This window comes from Phanerochaete carnosa, assembly GCF_000300595.1.
Source record: "Phanerochaete carnosa HHB-10118-sp unplaced genomic scaffold PHACAscaffold_2, whole genome shotgun sequence".
Taxonomy (NCBI): domain Eukaryota; kingdom Fungi; phylum Basidiomycota; class Agaricomycetes; order Polyporales; family Phanerochaetaceae; genus Phanerochaete; species Phanerochaete carnosa.
This window is the reverse complement of record NW_006767629.1, coordinates 1877277-1897504: the sequence shown is the minus strand read 5'-3', so window position 1 is coordinate 1897504 and position 20228 is coordinate 1877277. Positions and strand designations below refer to the sequence as shown.

General features: G+C 51.3%; 5 protein-coding genes across 5 annotated transcripts; all 5 read right to left on the bottom strand.

The window, feature by feature from the left end:
* Positions 1-405: 405 nt before the first annotated feature.
* On the bottom strand, positions 406-6657 carry PHACADRAFT_113812 (uncharacterized protein). The gene is made up of 23 exons (XM_007391793.1): positions 6558-6657; positions 6475-6506; positions 5917-6415; positions 5674-5866; positions 5440-5619; positions 5200-5392; positions 4955-5142; positions 4650-4904; positions 4537-4595; positions 3949-4486; positions 3837-3895; positions 3604-3787; positions 3334-3550; positions 3083-3279; positions 2185-3022; positions 2112-2132; positions 1909-2056; positions 1785-1858; positions 1595-1729; positions 1505-1542; positions 1221-1446; positions 1138-1162; positions 406-1087 (listed from the first exon to the last, which is right to left on the bottom strand). The coding sequence occupies exons 1-23, from the start codon at positions 6586-6588 to the stop codon at positions 438-440; spliced, it is 4980 nt and encodes a 1659-aa protein (XP_007391855.1). The 5' UTR covers positions 6589-6657; the 3' UTR covers positions 406-437.
* Positions 6658-8013: 1356 nt separating this feature from the next.
* PHACADRAFT_88120 (uncharacterized protein) lies at positions 8014-8802 on the bottom strand (the record flags this gene model as incomplete). Its single annotated transcript, XM_007391792.1, has 4 exons — positions 8014-8088; positions 8148-8298; positions 8355-8444; positions 8507-8802. The coding sequence occupies 4 exons, from the start codon at positions 8800-8802 to the stop codon at positions 8014-8016; spliced, it is 612 nt and encodes a 203-aa protein (XP_007391854.1).
* Positions 8803-10028: 1226 nt separating this feature from the next.
* On the bottom strand, positions 10029-16758 carry PHACADRAFT_87023 (uncharacterized protein; the record flags this gene model as incomplete). Its single annotated transcript, XM_007391791.1, is given in 22 exon segments — positions 10029-10302; positions 10660-10761; positions 10808-10849; positions 10904-10927; positions 10981-11471; positions 11525-11625; positions 11677-11701; positions 12341-12440; positions 12458-12608; positions 12756-12757; positions 12777-13577; positions 13637-13836; positions 13891-14107; positions 14158-14341; positions 14392-14444; positions 14495-15214; positions 15282-15530; positions 15580-15709; positions 15774-16015; positions 16068-16252; positions 16300-16496; positions 16548-16758. The coding sequence occupies 22 exon segments, from the start codon at positions 16756-16758 to the stop codon at positions 10029-10031; spliced, it is 4701 nt and encodes a 1566-aa protein (XP_007391853.1).
* Positions 16759-19058: 2300 nt separating this feature from the next.
* On the bottom strand, positions 19059-19427 carry PHACADRAFT_249677 (uncharacterized protein). Its single transcript, XM_007391790.1, has one exon. The coding sequence runs from the start codon at positions 19410-19412 to the stop codon at positions 19101-19103; it is 312 nt and encodes a 103-aa protein (XP_007391852.1). The 5' UTR covers positions 19413-19427; the 3' UTR covers positions 19059-19100.
* A 35-nt stretch (positions 19428-19462) lies between these two features.
* PHACADRAFT_169805 (uncharacterized protein) lies at positions 19463-20228 on the bottom strand. Its single transcript, XM_007391789.1, has 5 exons — positions 20020-20228; positions 19942-19950; positions 19846-19885; positions 19776-19792; positions 19463-19724 (listed from the first exon to the last, which is right to left on the bottom strand). Exons 1-5 carry the CDS (start codon positions 20183-20185, stop codon positions 19543-19545), a joined length of 414 nt encoding a protein of 137 aa, XP_007391851.1. The 5' UTR covers positions 20186-20228; the 3' UTR covers positions 19463-19542.

The following is a 20228-nucleotide window of genomic DNA, read 5'->3' as shown; positions in this document are numbered from 1 at the left end:
TGATGCACAATTCTGGGCAGCTGAAAATTGAGCCATCAGGAAGCTGGACATCGTTGAGGCTGCAGGGCTAGTTGGTATAAGTCAATACCAGCACACTATTCATAGCAGACAGTACAATACCATGCCGCATTCATGGGCCGCCGCTGGGCATAAGTGCTCGTCTTCAGAGTGGTTGACAATCTATTTCAGATCGTAAGAAATCGAAAACAAAATTTGGACATCTATTTCGTAACCTTCGCACAGTGCTCCAGACAGCCTCCTTTGCCCGACAGACGGCATGGTTGCCCACACAAATGTCGCGAAATATCACAGCTGCAAGAGAGCAGTGAGCGCCATCATCACATTCAAAGCTTATTTGATGCTTCACATATGCTGTCCGGAATGCCCAGCCCTGTCGAGAATCAGCACGATCGGAGTTCGACAGAGCACATGATGGCTTACGGTAGACCACAAGCTAAGTCTTCGCCAGCATGTTCATCGGGGAAAGCACATGCATGCATGCAATGATGCGAAGTATCACAGTCGTGCCCGCCAGCGTGATGTCGTGACTTCACGCAGTATAGCTGACACTCCGCGCACTGGAGCTTACACAGCTGGACGCTGGCCCTCAACGCAACAGCTAATGCCTCGAACTGCCGCCGCAGTGCCTGGAACGTGGTTGTGTCTGAGTTGAAGCGGGACGTGTTGACGTCAAGCCAATACTGCACGTCTTCTATCCGGGCCTTGACGCAGTCTTCGAGATATTGATCGAGGCCGTCAATCCAGTCGCGGTCAGCTGTACCATCGCGAGACTGGAACTGGTCCCAGGATCGGCGGAGTGACATGAGGCATCGGTCGCTGGCTATCACATCTTCAGACCCATCGGCAGCGGGTAGATAGAACGTCATGGCGACGCCATTTGGCAATGCTAGCGATACGCCGTTGTCGATATCCTGAATGTTCGCACATGTTAACCTGAATAAGAATGTGTGGAGAACGCGACTTGCCTTGAGCGGCTCATGCTCCGGTTCGACTTCGCTCATCCCAAATTGCAGCGCGAGAGAGAGTACGTCCTGAAGATGCAGCGCTCTGTGCGTCGCAAGATTTTCTAGCCGGACGCTTCAGCGCGAGACGACATGTGGTACATGCAGCACTTACGATCTAGGGCTCCCCAATCGTTGGCCTTGCAGTAATTTAATTTCTGTTAGCTTCCTGGAAAACGATAGTCATGATCTGTTTACCTTCAGTTTTGCCATCAGCGTCTTCATCATCTGCAAGAAGATTCCGGCCTTGCTGTGGGACACCGGTTGCTTGCCAAGACGGTTCTTGATTGTCGTGAACAAGGTATAGAATTGACGCGATTCGATGACTGGCCACGGAATAATGGCCAATTTACCGCCATGCAGACGGCTGATGAAGTTCCCCTCTTGCTCGGCTTGTACGATCTGCTGGAACTTCAGGCTGAACCTGGTAACATGGGCTGTCAGTTAGGGTATCGCCTCCTGAGCGGGTAGCCAATCCGTACTCCTTGGTGATCTCTCTCATATCAGAATCGACGACGTCCTAAGCAATGTAGATTGGTGACTAGGCACGAACAGAGAAAGGCGGCACACACCTTGATGATGATGACTAATTCGGACTTAAAGAGCGATGGATTCGCAGCTGGGTCAAGCACCGAGGCAGAGGATTGAAAAGACTGGAATAAACCAGCGATGTCTCGGGACAATGCAAAATTGTTGCGGAAGAGGACCTGTACAGCATTAGTCCGTTACCAGGTTTGACGTAAAGGGCATTTCACTACTGACAAGGTTCGAAATTGCAGTGTTGAAGAGTACAAGAAGGCTATCCTCCTGCGCCGAACGTTCGATACTGTGAACGCCTGCTGCCCATGTCATGACAGCCCAACTAGGAGAGTGGTTGACGACAAACCTTCGAAGTCTAACGCAACTATGAGACATTCATCTGTCGGAGTTACAGACATCCAGACTCCTTCGGTCGTTCTCATTGCAGAGCCAGCAAACGACGTATCCGCAAGATGGTTCAGAGCGAAGCTTTTCCCGACAGACTGCTCGCCTATCAGGGGTTTTATTAGCGAATGCAAGACTTTGTAAGCAAACTGTCGGCATACCCATCGACGATACAACACGTACAGGCTGTAAATAATCAGGATCGGCCTTGCTAGGATACAAACTCCTCATGACGTACCTTCGTAGCCATGTACGACTGGAAGATGGACTCATACCAGCCGAAAGACAGCTTGTCGACAACCTGCTCGACCGTCGCTCCGAGCAGGGCACGCTCGAAGTCGGGCGACCATACGCCGTCCTTCAGAGGGACGAATCGGTTGTCACGGGCGACCGCGATGTGGATGGGAATCAAGCAGAGGATGTCGACGAGCCATTCGCCCACCCTTAACTGTGAAACCGCCTGAGTACCCTGCTTCATGAACGCGGGATACTTCACTCCGGATACTGCGATGCTCGACAGCTCGTTTTCCACTGGTTTGCGTGTGACACGCTCGAAGGAGCTGATCATATCGGAGAAGTACGTGGAGAAGAGATATGATGGCAGAGGCGAGACGAATGTCAACGATCGGCGAGCTCGTTGCGAAGACTTGAAAGTATGCCTGCGGACCGCTGGCACAACTGGAAACCGGGTCCAAACGTCGCGGTAGCAATCAATAATGGCATTATGAGCAGTCGCCTTTTGTCCATGGTGTCGACGGGAATTCCGGTCGTCAGCGCGGAAGCTGAGTTCGGTGCTCTTGTGCGAGATATGCAGGGCTTTGGAGTGCATACTGGCCGAGGCGATGTCGAGGATGACTACATGGCAGTGCGTGCAGTCCACAAACGAAGTGACCTCGAGAGAGTCGATAGCGACAGCCGGAAGCTCGATGCTAATTCCCTGCGTTGAGCCAAAGCTCGCCCAGTGGTATGCCTGTAGGTTCATCCTGTTCGGAAGCGCTTCTACGGAAAAGAAGCAGGAACCGTCGGGAGAAGATTTCACATCCCGAGGAGAACATGCCATCTGCAGAGATGCCGGACTAGGGAAACGTCATCTCAGTTTGAGGTTGCGTCGGGTTAAAGAAGATTGTTGTGCTCACCGAAACTGCTGAGTGGTAAGAGATAGTATACGGGCTCGACCCGTGCTATCCACAAGCAGCAGCTCTTCATCTGCGCAGCGAAAAACCATGTGCGTTAATACGGTGTGCGGTTCGTACCAATTCACAAAGTCGATCGTTGACCCGAGGCCTTGCAAGCTTCGGTAATGCTCATCGAAGACAAATGGATGTATGTGAAACTAGACGTTCGTTAGATATCATCGCAGAATTGTTTATCGAGTACCTCGACGAACTTTTTCGGTTGTGCAAACAGCAAGAATCCGCTTCGTCTCGTCGAATGAGAACAAGAGGTTGCCATGTAGCTTGTCAGCACTAAGCGTCTTCTTGGACCGCCTAGCCTTGACGGCATTGTCAAGATCGATGAGTCGTTCGAGGTATATGGACACGTCGCCCCGGACTTCGTTTCTGGTTATCAGCAAACAGCGCGAGTCACGTAATAGCTGAATAAATCTGTATGTACGACTGAGTGATGGCTACGCAAGAAAGATCATGGGAAGACGCACAGTATGCGATGGCTGAGAGTCAAGTTGAACGAATAGGCCGAGTTCGGGAGTCGTGGAGTGGGCACGTGGGTCTTGTCGAGCTGTATAGCTTGTTTGTCCGTCTCGGTTAGTTGGAGCAAGTCAATGGCATGCTTGAGAGACGCCTCGTTCTTCCACTGCTCGACGCCGAAGAGGCGATAAGACTCTGATGCGCTGTCAGGAAGACGCGGCACTTCAGTAACTACTCTACATACCAATGGACGACCAATGTGAATGAGTATTAGTGCTGCGGACGTTTTCTACAACAAAAACCCTAGGTCCAAAATATGAGAAAACGCTACGCCTCATGCGAATAATAACCCGCACCTGTCAGGGTCGCGGACGAAACTGTCCTGAGTGTTTACTATGAATTCCTTCCTGGAGTCGTCCAAGGTTACTGCGAAGGTGTTCTTGCGGTGAGCTTGCAGCTGCCTCCTGCATTCGTCGCGTTGCAGTTCCTCGATCTTCCGCGCCACTCTGTTGACTATCGATGAAATGTTGCTGGTGAAATACTGACGTGCGATGTTGAAGGCCTCTTGTGCCTCCGCCGCCAGCTCCGGAGAGCTCATCATACCAGGGAGCATGCGCAGAAAATCTGCGTCGCTGGGCGACCTCAGGCCGGGTACGAAGAAACTCTTAGCCCTACTCGCCCATGTATCGGAAGATCTGTCTTGGGGGTCTCTCTCTGCCTGGTCCGATGCCGAGCTGCGCTGAGACCCCGCTGACTGCGACTTGATGAGCCTCTCTTTTTGAGCGGAGAAGCCTCTCGACTGAATGCTCTTGAGCTTGTAGTCAGACAACATGTCGCGACGATACCTCTGGATGTCGGGATGGAGGGCGCTCAAGTGCTCAAGTAACTCCACAGCTATATGGACGTTCACTAGAGCACTACTTTGAGTGGTAGGCAATGCATACCTTTCGCATGATCAACAGCAGCAGACTGTTCCGTTCGCAAGTCGTCCAGGCGGAAGACGCTGGCGGCGCAACGTCAACAAAGAATAGGAGCATTGTCAAGAGTATCGCCTCACCCGAATGTTCTCGCGACTGCATCAGCTGTCTCCGTGTGGAGGGCGTCGACGAGCAGGGAATTCTGATCTGCAAGGGCTCTTTCCAACCCACCAACAACTTTCGACTCGTTGTTATTGAGCTCGGCTGTCAGAGATTCCCTGTGCTCCTTCAGCTGTCGATAGTCGTCTTCCGCAAAATCTGGCAAGCCAAGCCTGACAAGAATGCTGAACGCATCTTCTGACAAAGAGCCGGATAAAACGAATGACCCCTTTTTGCTGCCATTCCCGTCAGTAGAAGAAAATAGCAGTGGGCAAAAGCTTCATACATAAAATCCAACAGTCGGGTGCGAGGGAAATCTTCATTTTTCGCGTTGGTCATGGTCTTGGCCTTCTCGTAGCTGACCGACATAACTCCGAGGCAGGAATCTCCAGGGACGATCCGTGGACATAACAGTTCTGCAGGCACTGAAGGGTCGTCTGGTGCATGCTGAGATGCGAGCCGCAAGTTAGATATCTACACAGGCAAACGTCGTTCAGTGGAGACACAGCCTCATGGGCATGGCGACCATACCTGGAAACCCTCTGTGGCGATCACGTTCTCCTCCTCTTCGCGAGTCTTCTTCACCTGGAATGTAAAGAGCCTATCGTCGTCGTCGTCGAGGTCAAGAGCTTCCTCTGCGGGTGCTTCCTCGGCCAGAACCATAGAGTCAGAATAATCATCTGGCACAAGGGCGACGATTTGATCAGCAATCTTCGTGAGGTACCTGGGACAGAGTCAATGACAAGCTAGCCGGACAGAGCCGCAACCCACCGCATGAACGTGATCCTGTTACGAATTACAGAAGAGATCGCGTCATCGTTCCAGGTTGCGTCCTGAGGCCAGAAGATGACATATACGAGATCGCGAGGAACGTCGCGGAGGAGGTACAACCCAGAGCGTAACGCTCTGGTTGCAGGCATGTCGTCCTTTCCAGAAAGAAGTATCTGTGCGCTGTACATGTTGTTAAGGGCAACTCGAGTGAGCCAAGGACAAAGATGTACGCACGTCTCGCGACTAATCAAACCCAGATCCTTGATGTAGCGTAAAATCTCGGATTTGGGACCATATATGCCTATAGGTCTGACGGAAAGGTCGTCGAGGGCCTTGAAGTTGATATGAGTCATAGACTGGTACGCCCCCGGACTAATGTCATTGGCGAAGCGTCCAAACGAGTCTTGACTGATAATAACCTTGTCGACTGCATGCCATATTGAGCTCTCATTCACTCACATTGACCAGGCTACTCACCTAAACCGCCGCTACCTTGTTCGTTGACTAAGTCTAGGATCCGATACATGCCAGGGATAGTATCGACGATGTCGTTGGGTGCCTTGGAGGCGACGTAGGGAGGTCGAGGACGGCGACTCGGTACGCTCCTTCCAGTACTCGTCTTGTTTGCGAGAGGCAAGTCTTCCTTTTGCTCACCTGCGGGCACGTCCGCAATCTTGGTGCTGGTCGCCGCGGTGGCGCCGTTGATACCGACCTTTGCGCCAATAGTGGACCTACTGGCGTTTGTTTTGTTTGTTGGAGGTGTATTGAACGATTGGCGGGCAGAGGACTCTTCGCTGGGATCCTTGCGATTAAGGGATCCCGCCACAGGCGAGTCAGGGAAGGGTCTAGTATTGGGAATTTCGGCTTCCATATCTTCATCCACACAAATAGATCCCTCTCGCGATGAAGCCGTGGGAGATACAGTCACCCATTCCTGGGTGGCAGGCCCCCGTTCATCGCTGTGGTCCGTGGTGTCCTGGTCGCACAATGAACAGTAAATATTGAGCGCGTCACTGGAGGAAATAGAACACGTACTGCTTGAACGCGAGATGTCTGGACTGTGGGAGCTGGGCAACAGGTCAGAACGAGCTCTTGGATCGGCAGCCCAACAGACGCACCGAACCACCGCCGACCTGTAAATCCAGGCATCGATCCGGCAGTGGGCTTCCTGTTATTCTTGCCGCTTCGTCCTTCCGCATCTGCGTTATCATCGACGTTAGTACGCGCCTTGCCAAATTGGAAGGTACTCACTTGACATGACCGGAAAAGTGTACGATGATGTTTGCGTCAGGAATATGTATTTGAGAGTGTGAAGCTCTGGAGAGTCGAGAAAGAGGGAGCGCGAGGACCTAGGAAGTACGAGTACGCAAGCACGGGTATTTATATATATAATTAGCTGACACAGGTATTAGGTTGAAACGTGCATACCACGTCAACCGATAAGTTCAGGGGGACTTCTGTTCAGGCTGCGATCAATACTGGAAGCTCTTATTAGAAGTCGCGCCGCTGAAAAGACATGCAGCGGCGTTACGTCGTACTTGGTTTCCAGATATCATGCAGGGGCACGACAATGAATCGTGGCCCTTTTTGGAAATATGACTTCCCTAGGACTTCTCTATGAAGTCGCAAAGCTCAACACGTCGGGAATCGATGCAACACGCTTGACCACAGCAGCACGTTGTAGGGTACAAACACGCTATCGCCAAATCAGCATGTAGTTTAGGACTGCACATCCTAGCTGCGCAACTTTGGGACTACCAACGACCTTGACGTTGATAGGCTCAAAGCGAAACCTTGCTCAAATATGATGTGCATTCCTCCGTCACACTCAACGATAAGAGTGGCAGCTGGAAGTACCTGGACTTCGGAGGTTGTACTCAGCACTGAGCAATGCTGCTGCATGTACAAGTGTTTGCGGAGATCTCTGTATCGGAGGGCCGTCCGACGTGTGTGAAGCGCGTCATAGTACCACGGCGCGGCAGTGGCATACGTGATAATGGACTCATGACCTGTATGGTTATCCGTATTGAAGTCTTATAGGAAGGCAGGCACGCAGGCATATCATTTTTTTATCACGTCGTTCACTTGGAAACGGTGAACACCGGAAGGCTGTCTGCATGAGAGTTTAATAGTACGTACCACGGGTCAATTCTTCGAGATCCTACACGTTCACCTCCGTGGGGAAGTCTCTGCTTCAGACAAGTATCAGACGTTAGTGCTGCATGAGTCTCTTTATATAGGCGACGCATTGAACTCGGATGGATAACATGACGGAAGACGTTAGATAAAATGGTGGGCGAGGAGCAAGTTCGAACGCGTCGGGCGCCACGAAGCTAGACGCTATCTACCGGTATCAGAGGGGCATCGGCTAGTGTCAGAGGTCACACGAACGTTCTAGACGCCTATTGGCCCTGTTAATAGCGTTAAACGCACGCTGGGTTATCGTGGTGACACCAGTTCTGTGAGTACTTAGTTGGTCTGCGTGGTGATCATGGAAGAGTAGAGGTGAACAGAAGCATGTATCTTAAGCTATTTGTACAATGGGATACGCTGACAGCACTCAGCAATCATTAATCATCTATGCATGAGCCCGCCACGCGGCTTGGTCAAGGAGTTTGCGATGCCTATGAAAGTTTCAGCCAGACGGACCTACCATCAAGAGAGCTCGTCAGCAGGAGTGCATTGCGAAGACGCTTGATACCACTTACAGAGTCCAAGGCCTCGACATATGAAGACGGTATTGGAGGATGCATGGGATCAGGATGTGCGCTCCTCTGGACTTCAGACGCGATGTCAGCCATCCTGCGCAGCACGGCGTTGTGTGGACCGAAAGACACTGCATGGAAAGACAGCGCCCTCCTGCACATATATCCGAATCAGTGATTGAACCAAGATTGTTTAAGCCCTGTCCATACCCGAGAGTTATGGCCCGGCGCGATAAGTTCCTCGTGACACTGTCGTCCACAGTACATTCGCCGTCTGACAAAAAGACAACAACCGGTGTCCTTCGGGCGGGGAGATGTCATAGTGTTAGTCTTCCAAAGCCAGGGCTCTGGTCGATGCGCACCTTTCAGTACTCCAGTTGCTCTCCATCACAGACTGCGCGACCTGAAGAGCAGGCGTATAGTTGGTGCCTCCGCCCGCGCCGTGAGGTAAGACAAGGTCGAGCAGCCGTTCTGGCGAGCTTGTGAAGTCGTTCGTAGCGATCTGTAGCTGATGTTGGTTGAACAGAATCACGCTATATGCATCTCGGCGACTCGTGATGCCGTTTGCGACTGCGTGCCGAGCGGACCAGAAAGCATGCAGGGACGAATACACGGCACCAATTCGGTTGCTGTGGTGTGCGGCAATCCTCGCAGTCATTGGCGTGTCATTTAGTGGCCTTCTATCTGCGCATGCCATAGATCCAGATCTGGCCGAACGCGTCAAAACGTGCTTGAGAGCGATATTCGAGACTTCTTACCTGTCAATAACGAAAATACTAAGGCACCAGGTTAGAGGACCTCAACGGCAAAGGTTGCATGCCAAATACTCACACATGGAAAGCTTGCTGAAGAAGGACAGGGTTACGACAGCCGAAGTGATGCCCATCGCCGGAGACATATCCAATACCGCCTGGAGGTGCGGTCGCAAGATTAAGTGGCGCGTGGAATATAGGCAGAGTGCAGTAGGATGGTTGAGCAGGGTTGTTCGCATCGGCCTGGTGTTCTCTACCTTCGCGGGACTAAGCATGAACGTTTCGCAGCAAGCTGATAGTAAACATACCTGTGCACATGGCGTCGCTGCAATCTGAGTGTCAGAGAGTTGCCGTTTGAGAATAGAACGCACCACACGCACCACTTTGCAAACATATCGCGATCTTCGTGTGGGTATGGATCTGGTCATTCGCATACGGTAAGGCAAAACCTCACAGAGTACATCCCGTGAAATTACCTTTAAACCCTGTCGAAGTAAAACAGAATAAGGATGTAAGCGACGAAGACAGGTAGTTTAAACGACAGACGAACCGGTGCGCCTCCAAAATAGCTCGTGACTGACGAAGTCCTTCAATCTTGTCGGTTCCGGTACCATCCTAGCTGGGCAGTGTTGAAGTCCGTTGCCCCCACACGCTTGATTTGCTAGAGTGCGACAATAATCGATGTGAACGTGTCTGCCCATCTGTTGACATATCATAGAGCACTGCACCACTTGCGTCAATTGTTGGGTCCGGGGAAACTACAAGTATCGACTGACCAGGAGCGGCGCGCCGCTGTCATCAGAACCAAACTTGCGCCCATTCACCTCAATGATCGATCCATCGGGACCATCGACGGCCCAGTTTGTTCTCGACATCGACCCGTGACTTGTCTCATGCTCCTGCTGAGGATGGCCTTCATCACAAAGTTAGTATGCGGTAGCAGAATTTTTTGCACGGCTGGACGTACCCAAGGGCAACGTGCAGAAATATCCACAATTTTCGCACCTAAATACTCGTGAGTCTACCATTCAGGTGTGCAGAGGAAGAACGCACCGTGTCTCGCAGAAATGAAAGGCCTTCGGGTCAAGCGAGTGCTTGTGAGGGCCTTCGTGCTGCTGCGACCCGGGAGGTATCAGGACAATGCATTGCAAACGTCTAGATTCTGGGTGTAAAGCGGTTTGATCGTCTCCTTTGCCACGGTGTACAATCGAGAACTTACCTTGCATATACTAAGTCCATTGATTGGCATGTCAGTTCTGAAGGAGAAGACGCGGAACACAAGCCTTACCTTCGTGTATTGGAACGTCTCATGTCGTCCGGTGAAAGTTGCCTCCACTGACTGAGGCGCTGTCTCGATACGACATATTCCGGCAGACTGGCACAGCGCCGTGCAGTTATGTTCCTGACTACGATAATATTCAGTTGTGAACGTGAAGACAGCGAAATGTGACTCACCCACAAAGATGAAGGGCATGATCGTCCAGACCATGCAAATGGTCCGATTCAGAGCAGAGTCGCCGACACAGTTTGCAGAACAAAGGGCAAGACTGCTGCTGGCACACATGTTCGGTATGTGGTTCCTCGCTGCTCAGCCGTCAGTATCTACAGTAAGTTCGTGCTCAGGGCGAGCGGTTCACCTCGAGATATGACACGTCTCCGCGCAGTTGTAGATGGAGCCATCAGGACGCCGGATGTTTCTCAGGCTACAAGGCTAGTGAAGACGAATGAGCACGAGTGCAACCGTTTCAGATATTATACAACACCATGTCGCATTCGTGAGAAGTCGCTGGGCATAGGTGCTCGTCTTCGGGGTGGTTGACAATCTGTTCGAGCGATAAGTCGAAACATGGTCCAGAAGATTCCAACTGTCGTACCTTCGCGCAGCGTCCCAGGCAGCCCCCCTTTCCCGACAGACGACACGGCTGCCCGCACAAGTGAAGAGTAATGTCGCATCTGTGGGATAGTTATAGATATTGTTGTTACGTAATAATAACCACGATGCCTTACATGTGCTGTCCGGAATGCCCAGCTCTGTCAAGTATTGACACGTCAGTCGTAGCTCAGCGGAAGGCACAATGACTTACGGCAATCCGCAAGCTGAGTTTTCGCCAGCATGTTCATCGGGGAAAGCACATATATGCATGCAGCGATGCGAGGTGCCACAGTCGTGTCCACTAGCGTGGTGGCGCGACTTTATGCAGTATAGCTGACACTCCGCGCACTGAAGCTTGCATAGCTGGACGCCGGCCCTCAACGCAACAGCTAACGTTTCGAACTGCCGCCGCAATGCTTGGAATGTAGTTGCATCTGAGCTGAAGCGGGTTGTGTTGACGTCGAGCCAGTACTGCACGTCTTCTATCCGGGTCTTGACACAACCTTCGAGATACTGATCGAGGCCGTCGGTCCAGCCGCGGTCAGCTGTGCCGTCGCGAGACTGGAACCGGTCCCACGATTTGCGGAGTGACTCGAGACATCGTTCTCCGATTTCTGTGTCCCCAGATCTGCCTGCGATGGGTAGATAGAATTTCGCGGAGATACCATGCGGAAGCGCTAGCGACACGCCGTTGTCGATGTCCTGTATGTTTATTCATCAGTCTAGGTAGATAAGATGTGCAGGGATGGACCCACTTTGAGTGGTTCATGGTCCGGCTCCACTTCGCTAGCCCCGAACTGCATTGCAAGAGGGAGAATGGTCTGCAGATGCAATGCTCTATGCGTCACAAGATTTTCTGGCCAGATAATTTAGCATTGAGATAAGATACAACTCGAATAAGGCTTACGGTCAAGGGCCCCCCAGTCATTAGTCTTGGTTTTTTTTCACGTTAGTGTCTTTACAAAGCGATGATCGTAGTCTGCGCATTTACCTTCAGCTTTGCCATCAGGGTCTTCATCGTCTGCAAGAAAATCCCAGCTTTGCTATGGGATGTCGGCCGCTCGTCCAAAAGGTTCTTTACCGCCGTGAATAGCGTATAGAATTGACGCGATTCGATAACTGGCCATGGGATAATAGACAGCTTACCGCCATGCAGGCGTGTGATGAAGTTGTCCTCCTGCTCGGCTTCCACAATCTGATGGAATTTCAGGCTGAATCTGATGGCATGAATTTTCGGTTAGAATACTGCTACTAGAATACGACAACGAATAAGCGGTCCGTACTCTTTGTTTATATCTCTCATGTCGGAGTCAACAACGTCCTGAAGTGATATAGACTAAGACATCTGAAACACGTTAGTAGAAGAAAGGCACACATACCTTGATGATGATGACCAATTCAGACTTGAAGAGTGACGGATTGGCGGCAGGATCGAGTACCATGGCAGAGGATTGGAAAGACTGAAAGAGACCGGCGATATCTCGAGACAAGGCAAAATTGTTGCGGAAGAGGACCTGTACGTGGCAGCATTAGCATGTTCTCAAGCAAGATGGAAGACCCACTCTACTAACGAGATTTGAGATTGCAGTATTAAAGAGCACAAGAAGGCTGTCCTCCTGCGCCGAACGTTCGATACTGTGGACGCCTGTAGCCCTAATGAAAATCATCGAACTGGAAGGAAGAATAACAACGCGCCTTCAAAGTCTAACGCAACTATCAGACACTGTTCCGTTGGAGTTACCGACATCCAAACTCCTTCGGTCGTCCTCATTGCAGAGCCAGCAAACGAAGTGTCCGCAAGGTGGTTCAGAGCGAAGCTTTTGCCAACGGATTGTTCGCCTGGTGAGAAGTCTGTCAGCATATTTCAGGGCTGCCAATTTGACACGTCAGCGTACCCATCGAGGACACAACACGTACAGGCTGTGCAGCAATCAGGACAAGCATCACGGAGACATAGGCTAGCTACGTGCCTTGGAAGCCATGTACGACTGGAAAATCGACTCATACCAGCCGAAAGACAGCTTATCGACAACCTGCTCGACCGTCGCTCCGAGCAGGGCACGCTCGAAGTCAGGCGACCACACGCCGTCTTTCAGAGGGACGAATCTGTTGTCACGGGCGACGGCGATATGGATAGGGATCAGACAGAGGATATCGACGAGCCACTCGCCCGCTCTCAGCTGCGAGAGTGACAGAGCACTCTGCTTCATGAACGCAGGGAAGCTTATTCCGGACACTGTAACGCTAGCCAACTCGTCTTCGACGGGCTTGTGTGTGGCTCTCTCGAACGAACCAATCATATCGGAAAAGTACGTGGAGAAAAGCTGAGACGGCAGATACGAAACGAATGTCAGCGAGCGAGGAGCACGTTTTGAAGACTTGTAAGTGTGCCTGCGGACCGCTGGCACAACGGGGAACCGAGTCCAGACGTCGCGGTGGCAGTCGATGATAGCATTGTGGGCAGTTGCCTTATGTTCCTGGTGCCCGTGGATATTTCGATCGTCAGCGCGGAACGTGAACTCGGTGCTCTTGTGCGAGATATGCAGTGCTATGGAACGCACGGTGGCCGAGGCGATGGAAAGGATGGTCACGTGACAGCGCGTGCGGTTCGCAAAGGTGGTGACCTGAAGAGAATCGATAGGGATGGCCGGGAGCTCAACATTGAATCCTTGTGATGAGCCAAAACTCGCCCAATGGTACGCCTGCAGATTCATCCTGTCTAGAAGCGGTTCCACAACGAAGAAGCAGGAGCCATCGGGTGAAGATTTCAAACTCCGAGTAGAAGACGGCAACTGCAGAGATGCAGGACTAAGAGGCATCATCTTAATCCCGGGTCAACTGTACACAATGTGATCGATCATGCTTACCGGAATTGCTGAGTAGTAAGTGACAGTATGCGAGCTCGTCCTGTGTTGTCCACGAGCAGCAACTCTTCGTCTGCACCACAGCGGAAAATCATGTGTACCAGTTTTATGTGTTGGTCGTACCAGGGGGAGAGCTCGATAGTCGATCCGAGGCCTTGTAAGTTTCGGTAATGCTCGTCGAAGACGAACGCATGTACATGCAACTAAAAGATCATCAGATGTAGTCAAAAGGTCAGCTATCAGATGCCTCGGCGCACCTTTGCAACAACGCATACAGCGAGCGTTCGCTTCGTCTCGTCAAATGAGAACAGGAGTTCGCCGTGTAGCTTAGAGGCGCTGAATGTCTTCTTGGGCCGCATATACTTAACGGCATTGTCGAGATCGACAAGCTTCTCGAAGTATATGGACACGTCGCCCCGAATTTCGTCCCTGATTATCAGTAAACAGCGCGAGTCATGCAATAGCTGAATGAGCCTGCGTGCGTGACTGAGCGGTAGTCACGCAAAGGTCATGGAAAGACGCACAGTATCCGATGGGCGAAGGTCAGGTTGAACGAACAGGTCGAAGTTTGGAGTCGCGGGGTAGGCACGTGAGTCTTATCGAGCTGCATGGCATGCTTGTCCGTCTCGGTCAAGTGGAGCAGGCTGATAGCGTGCTTGAGAGATGCCTCGTTCTTCCATTGCGCGGTACCAGTTAAGCGGAAGGATCCTAAAGCGCAGTCAGCGAAGATGAAGTTCCGAAGCGTTCACTGCACAGACCGGCCGCCGACCATACTGCGCTGGTATCTCGGACATCATTCAACACAAATACACTGGGTCGAAGTGAGAAGACATTATGTCTCGAGCGAAAAATTAATCTCACTTGTCGGGGTCGCGGAAGAATTTGGTCTGAATGCTCTCAATAAATACCTTCCTAGAGTCGTCCCGGGTAGCTGATATAGCGTGCTTGCAGTGTGCTTGTTGTTGATTCTTCAACTCAGTGCGCTGGAGATCTTCGATCTTTTTTGCCACTTTATTGACCGACGTCGAGATGTGGCTAGTGAAGTGTTGACGCCCGATAGCGATGGCCTCTTGCGCCTCTGCCGCCAGCTCGGGGGAAGTACTGATTATGTCAGGAAGCATGCGCAAAAAATCTACGTTGCTGGGCATCTTTTGGCCACGACCAGCCTGGTAGGCGGGCCGGAAGACAGGCCCCGGCACGAACGCCGAAATGGTTTTCGACACTGTCCCAGCTACCACACTTGCCCAGGAAGGTTTCCACTCGGGTTTCTCTTCAGTTATCTCTTCAGGGTCCTTCTCAGATTGAGCTGGAGACGAGCTTCCTTGAACTTCGAACGTTTGCGACTTGATGAGCTTCTCCTTTCGACTGGCAAATCCCTTCACTCCAATGGTCTTGAGCTTTTGATCAGAAAGCATCTCACTACGGAGCTTCCGGATAGGGGGGTAGAGGGCGCTCAAGTGCTCGAGTAGCTTTGTAGCTATAATGGCATTCACCAACTGCATCATACATGTAAAGGATCGACACGACATACCTTCCACATGGTCAACTGTGGTGGACTGTTCCGGTCGTAGTTCGTCTATGCTGAAGATACTGGGGACGCGCCATCAGCCAGGAACTGAAGTTGGTAGGGATATCGTGCTACCTGAACGTGCCTGTAACTACAGCAGCTGCCTCCATGAAAAGCGCGTCGACGAGTAGCAGGTTTTGATCCAGAAGGGTGCTTTCTAGCTTGTCGGAGACTTCCTTCTCCCGCTTGGCAAGATCAGCTGTCAACGAGTTTCGTCGCTCGTCTAGCTGTTGGTATTCATCTTGAGCGAAGGCCGCCAAGCCCATTTCAACAAGAGCTTTGAATGCGTCTTCCGACAAAGACCTTGACAGTACGAAAGATTCCTTTTTGCTGCGCACAACATCAGCAGAAGAGAACGGCGGGGGGAAATACCGCATACATAAACTCCAACAGCCGTGTGCGAGAAAACTCCTCAGTCTTCCACCTTTCCATGGTGATGGGCTTCTGGTAGCTGATCGACATGATGCCTAGGCACGTCTCGCCATAGACGAGCCGTGGATGCAAGAGTCCTGTAGGTACAGAAGTGTTTTCTGATATGTGTCCAAGCCCGAGCTGCGAATTAGATATCTACACGAGAAACGCCGATGAATGGAAACGCGATTCCATGTGGACACAACGAAGATAATACCTTGAAACCTTCCGTAGCAGTCACATTCTCTTCTTCTTCGCGTGTTTTCCTGACCTCGAATGTGAAGAGTCTGTCAACACCGTCCACGTCAAAAGACTCAGCAGGAGCCTCTTCCGCAAGAACCATCGAATCAGAGTAGTCGTCTGGTACAAGAGCGATGATTTGGTCGGCGATCTTCGTGAGGTATCTGGCGCGGAATTAAAAAAGATCTGCAAAGTGTGAGTGCGGCCACAACCTACCGCATGAACGTGACCCTGTTGCGAGCTACTGAGGAGATGGCATCGTCGTCCCAAGTGGTATCTTGAGGCCAAAAGATCGCGTATACGACATCAGCGTGCGCATTGAGAAGGACGTATAGGCCAGAGCGCAATGCTCTGGTGGCAGGCATGTCATCCTGTCCAGTGAGAAGAACCTGTGAACTGTGCTTGTCGATGAGGACAAATCAACTCAACCGAGGGACAATGCGTGCACGTACGTTACGTCGGTGATCAAATCCAAATCTTTGAGGTAGCGAACAATCTCAGATTTGCTGCCATATATTCCCAAGGGCCTGACCGAGAGGTCGTCGAGAGCCTCGAAGTTGACACGGGTCATTGATTGATAAGCACCAGGACAAATGTCGTCGACGAATCGTCCGAAAGAAGCCTGGCTGATAATGACCTTGTCGACTACGCAACATACTAAGATATCAGATATTCACCCTGAATGAGATGGCCCACCTAAGCCGCCGCTGCCCTGTTCACTAACCAGGTCCAAGATCCGATACATGCCAGGGATAGTCTCGACGATATCAACGAGAGCCGGGAGCGCATTAGGAGGCTTATGGGTGCCGCCCTGTGTATTTATCGAACTATCGAAGGTGTCGGGGTTGGGACCAGAAGACGCAGTGGCTGTGTCTTGAGACACGTTAGAAGGCTTGTCCACGTCCATTTTATCCGCGAGGGGTTCCTCTAGCGAAGTGATCGGTTTATCAGCTATACGCTTGTCCGTAGGCACCGTGGACAGAGAAACATCTGAAGCGATCGCTAGTAGTTCCCCATTTTGCTCATTTGTAGGCACATCCAGATCCATCACGTTGGTTGCGGTGTTCACGTCGCTAGCGCCAGCATCCATACCTGCACCAGCTGTTTGCCCAAGTGCTACTGGAGATGTGGCGACTGATTGGTGCTTGGGGGAAACTCCGCTAAGACGCATATCGTCGGGGGACCCAGCCACAAGCGAACCAGGATTGGGACTAGGATTAGAGGGAGTCTTGTCTTCCATAATCTCATCCGCAGGAGCGGCGCCCCCTACTGATGAAACCATGGGAGATACTGCTTCCCCCTCCGATGAGATAGGTACCATGTCCTCGGTTTTATGAGCAATATCCTAGCCGTGCGATACACGCTGAGCACTGAGCACGACATTCAAATGAACAGTACACGTACTGTTTGACCACTTGATGTCTGAACAGGGAGAACTGTTTGAAACGTAAGGACAAGCTCGGATGTCAGTTAAGTTTAACAAGGACCCACGATGCCATTGCCTACCCGCCAGCCCAACACTTGACGATCTGGTCGACTTGGTTTTAGTCTTCTTACTGCGTCTGCCGTTCCGTGCTTCCGCGATGAATTAGTGTGGGTCCCGTCCTGTTCTATAGAGTACCCACTCGTCATGCTTTGGAGGCCCTCTGTTTATATTGGTCTTGAAAGTTACGTCGGTGAGCTTATAGAGAGTCGAGAGAGAAAGAGCTAAGAGTCCAAGAATCAGGGGCTCGCAAGTAGGGGTATTTGAGGATGTTTGAGTCACAACCCCTTTCCGGAGATCATCCTAATGCAGAAGACGCGTTGCGGAGTAACCTCGTATTTGAAAATCCAGACCGAGTTCCTTTTCTCTTCAGCTCCCACATTGGGGAACGCTTTGCAGCGACGAAGCATCGTGGATCTAGGCGTATAAAAACAGAATCAGCATGAGGTTTAGGACTGCGCAGCTTTGAGACTACCAACGACCTGACGTTGATGGGCTCAAAGCGGAACCTAACTCAGGTATGCTGTACATTCCTCCGTCACACTCAGTGATTGGAAGTACCTGAGCCTCGAAAGTGTACTTCTGCATTGAGCGATGCTACTGTATACGTAGAATCCTGCGGAATACCGAAAGGTCTGATCATCAGTCGTGCATTAGGCGCGTCGAAGTACCACAGCCCGTAAATGGTGTGCATCGTATGGGGCTCATGATCCGCATTGTTACCTATGTGAAGCTTTGTAGGAGAAGAGATATGTAGCCAGATTTTTATTCTACTATCCTGTTCGCTTCATAGCAATGAATTCTACAAGACTGTCTGTGGCATGAGAATCTGATACGTACCTTAGGCTGATCCTACGTGCACGTGTTTATCTTGAGGAAGACTCCACCTAGGTCGTCAGGAGCCAGTGCCGCATGAGTTTCTTTGAATCGCGCACTCAGCTCAGACGGATGATGTGACGGGGCACTCATGTTAAAGTAGTGGACAACAAACAAGCTGGCTCGACCGCATTGGGCGCCACGAGGACGGGCGCCATCCATCGGTGTCAGAGGACGGGAATATCAGCAAAGTGCTGGGGTCCACAGTATCACGTTCGCTCGATCTCGTGGCTGACATCATCATACTTGCCACTTTCGCGAATACGCAATCTGTATGGTGGTCATGAGAGACCGAATACAGAGGATGAAATCGAAGCTTGCAACTTCCGAAACCAATTATACAACGGAATGCGGATCAACACTTCAGCAATTATCTATGCATGAGCCCGCCGCGCGGTCTGATTAAAGAGTTTGCGATACCGAAGAAGGTCTCAGCCAGGCGGACCTGTCATCAATGAAACTAGTCAATAATGATGCAGCATGGGGGCGCGTAAATCCACGTACAGTGTCGAGCGCTTCGACATATGAAGACGGTACTGCAGAGTGTATGGGATCAGGAGGCGCGTTCCTCTGAACTTCTGATGCAATGTCGGCCATCCTACGTAACACCACATCGTACGGACCGAAGGATACTGCATGGAAGGATAGTGCCTATCTGCACGGAATTAGTATCGGAGAGTAAACTTGGACCACCTAGACTCAGTACATACCCCAGAGCTATGGCTCGGCGCGACAAGTTCCTGGTGGCACTGTCCTCCACCGAACATTCACCATCCGACAGGAAAATCACAATTGGCGTCCTGAAAGAACGATAAGACCGCGATAAGTACCAATAGCTTCAAGACAGATGCTTGACCGAGCGTACCTCTCAGTACTCCAGTTGTGTTCCATCACAGACTGCGTAGCCTGAAGAGCGACTGTGTAATTGGTACCGGTATCTGCTCCATAAGATAGAACAAGGTCGAGCAACTGCTCTGGTGTACTTGTAAAAAGTCATTCGTGAGGATCTGTCGCTGACCACTGTTGAATAGAATGACGCTGTAAGCATCTCGGCGGCTCGTGGTGCCATTCGCTACTGCATGCCGAGTCGACCAGAAGGCATACAGAGATGAGTACACAGCCCCGAGCCGGTTGTTATGGCGTGCAGCGATCCTTGCGGTCACTGGAGTACCTTTCAACGGCTCCCTGTCTGTGACACTCATGGATGAAGACCTGGAAGAAGGCGTCAGAATGCATGTAGTTGCAGATATAGGCGTCCCCACCTGTCAATAACGAAGATGCTAAAAGCCACAAGTTAGAAAACTCCAGTAATAGGCGCAGCACACTGGATATTCACACATAGAATGCTTGCTGAAGAAGAGCAGGGTTATGGCAGCTGAAATGATGCCCATCACCAGAGATATACCCAACACCGCCTGGAGGTGTCCTTGCAGGGTTAAGGGACGCATGGAAAATGGGCAAAGTGCAGTAAGATGGCTGAGCGGAGCTGTTCGCCTCGGTCTGGTGCTCCCTGTCTTTGTGGAACTGAGCATCAATGTTTTACAGCGAGCTGATAGTACGCATACCCATACAAATGGCGTCGCTGCACTCTGTGTTAGAGAATTGTCGACTACGAGTATGATACACCACACACACCACTTGGCGAATGCATCCCGATCTTCGTTTGAGTAAGGATCTAGTCATTCGCATATGGTGAGGTAAATCTGCGCAGAGTGCATCTCATGAAGTCACCTTTGAAACCTATCGAGGCAAAACAGGATGGTGGTGTAAGCGATAACTAAAGACAGGTAGGCTGGACAATGGACGAACCGGTGCGCCTCCAATACAACTTGTGACTCACGAAATCCTTCGGTCTCATCGGTTCCGGTGCCACTCTAGCCGTGCAGTGCTGGAGCCCCTTCCCCCCACATGTCTGGCCCACCGGAGTACGACAATAATCAATGTGAACATGTCTGCCCATCTGTTGACATATCATAGAACACTGCACCACTCGAGTGTCAAATGATAAGTGGAGATAG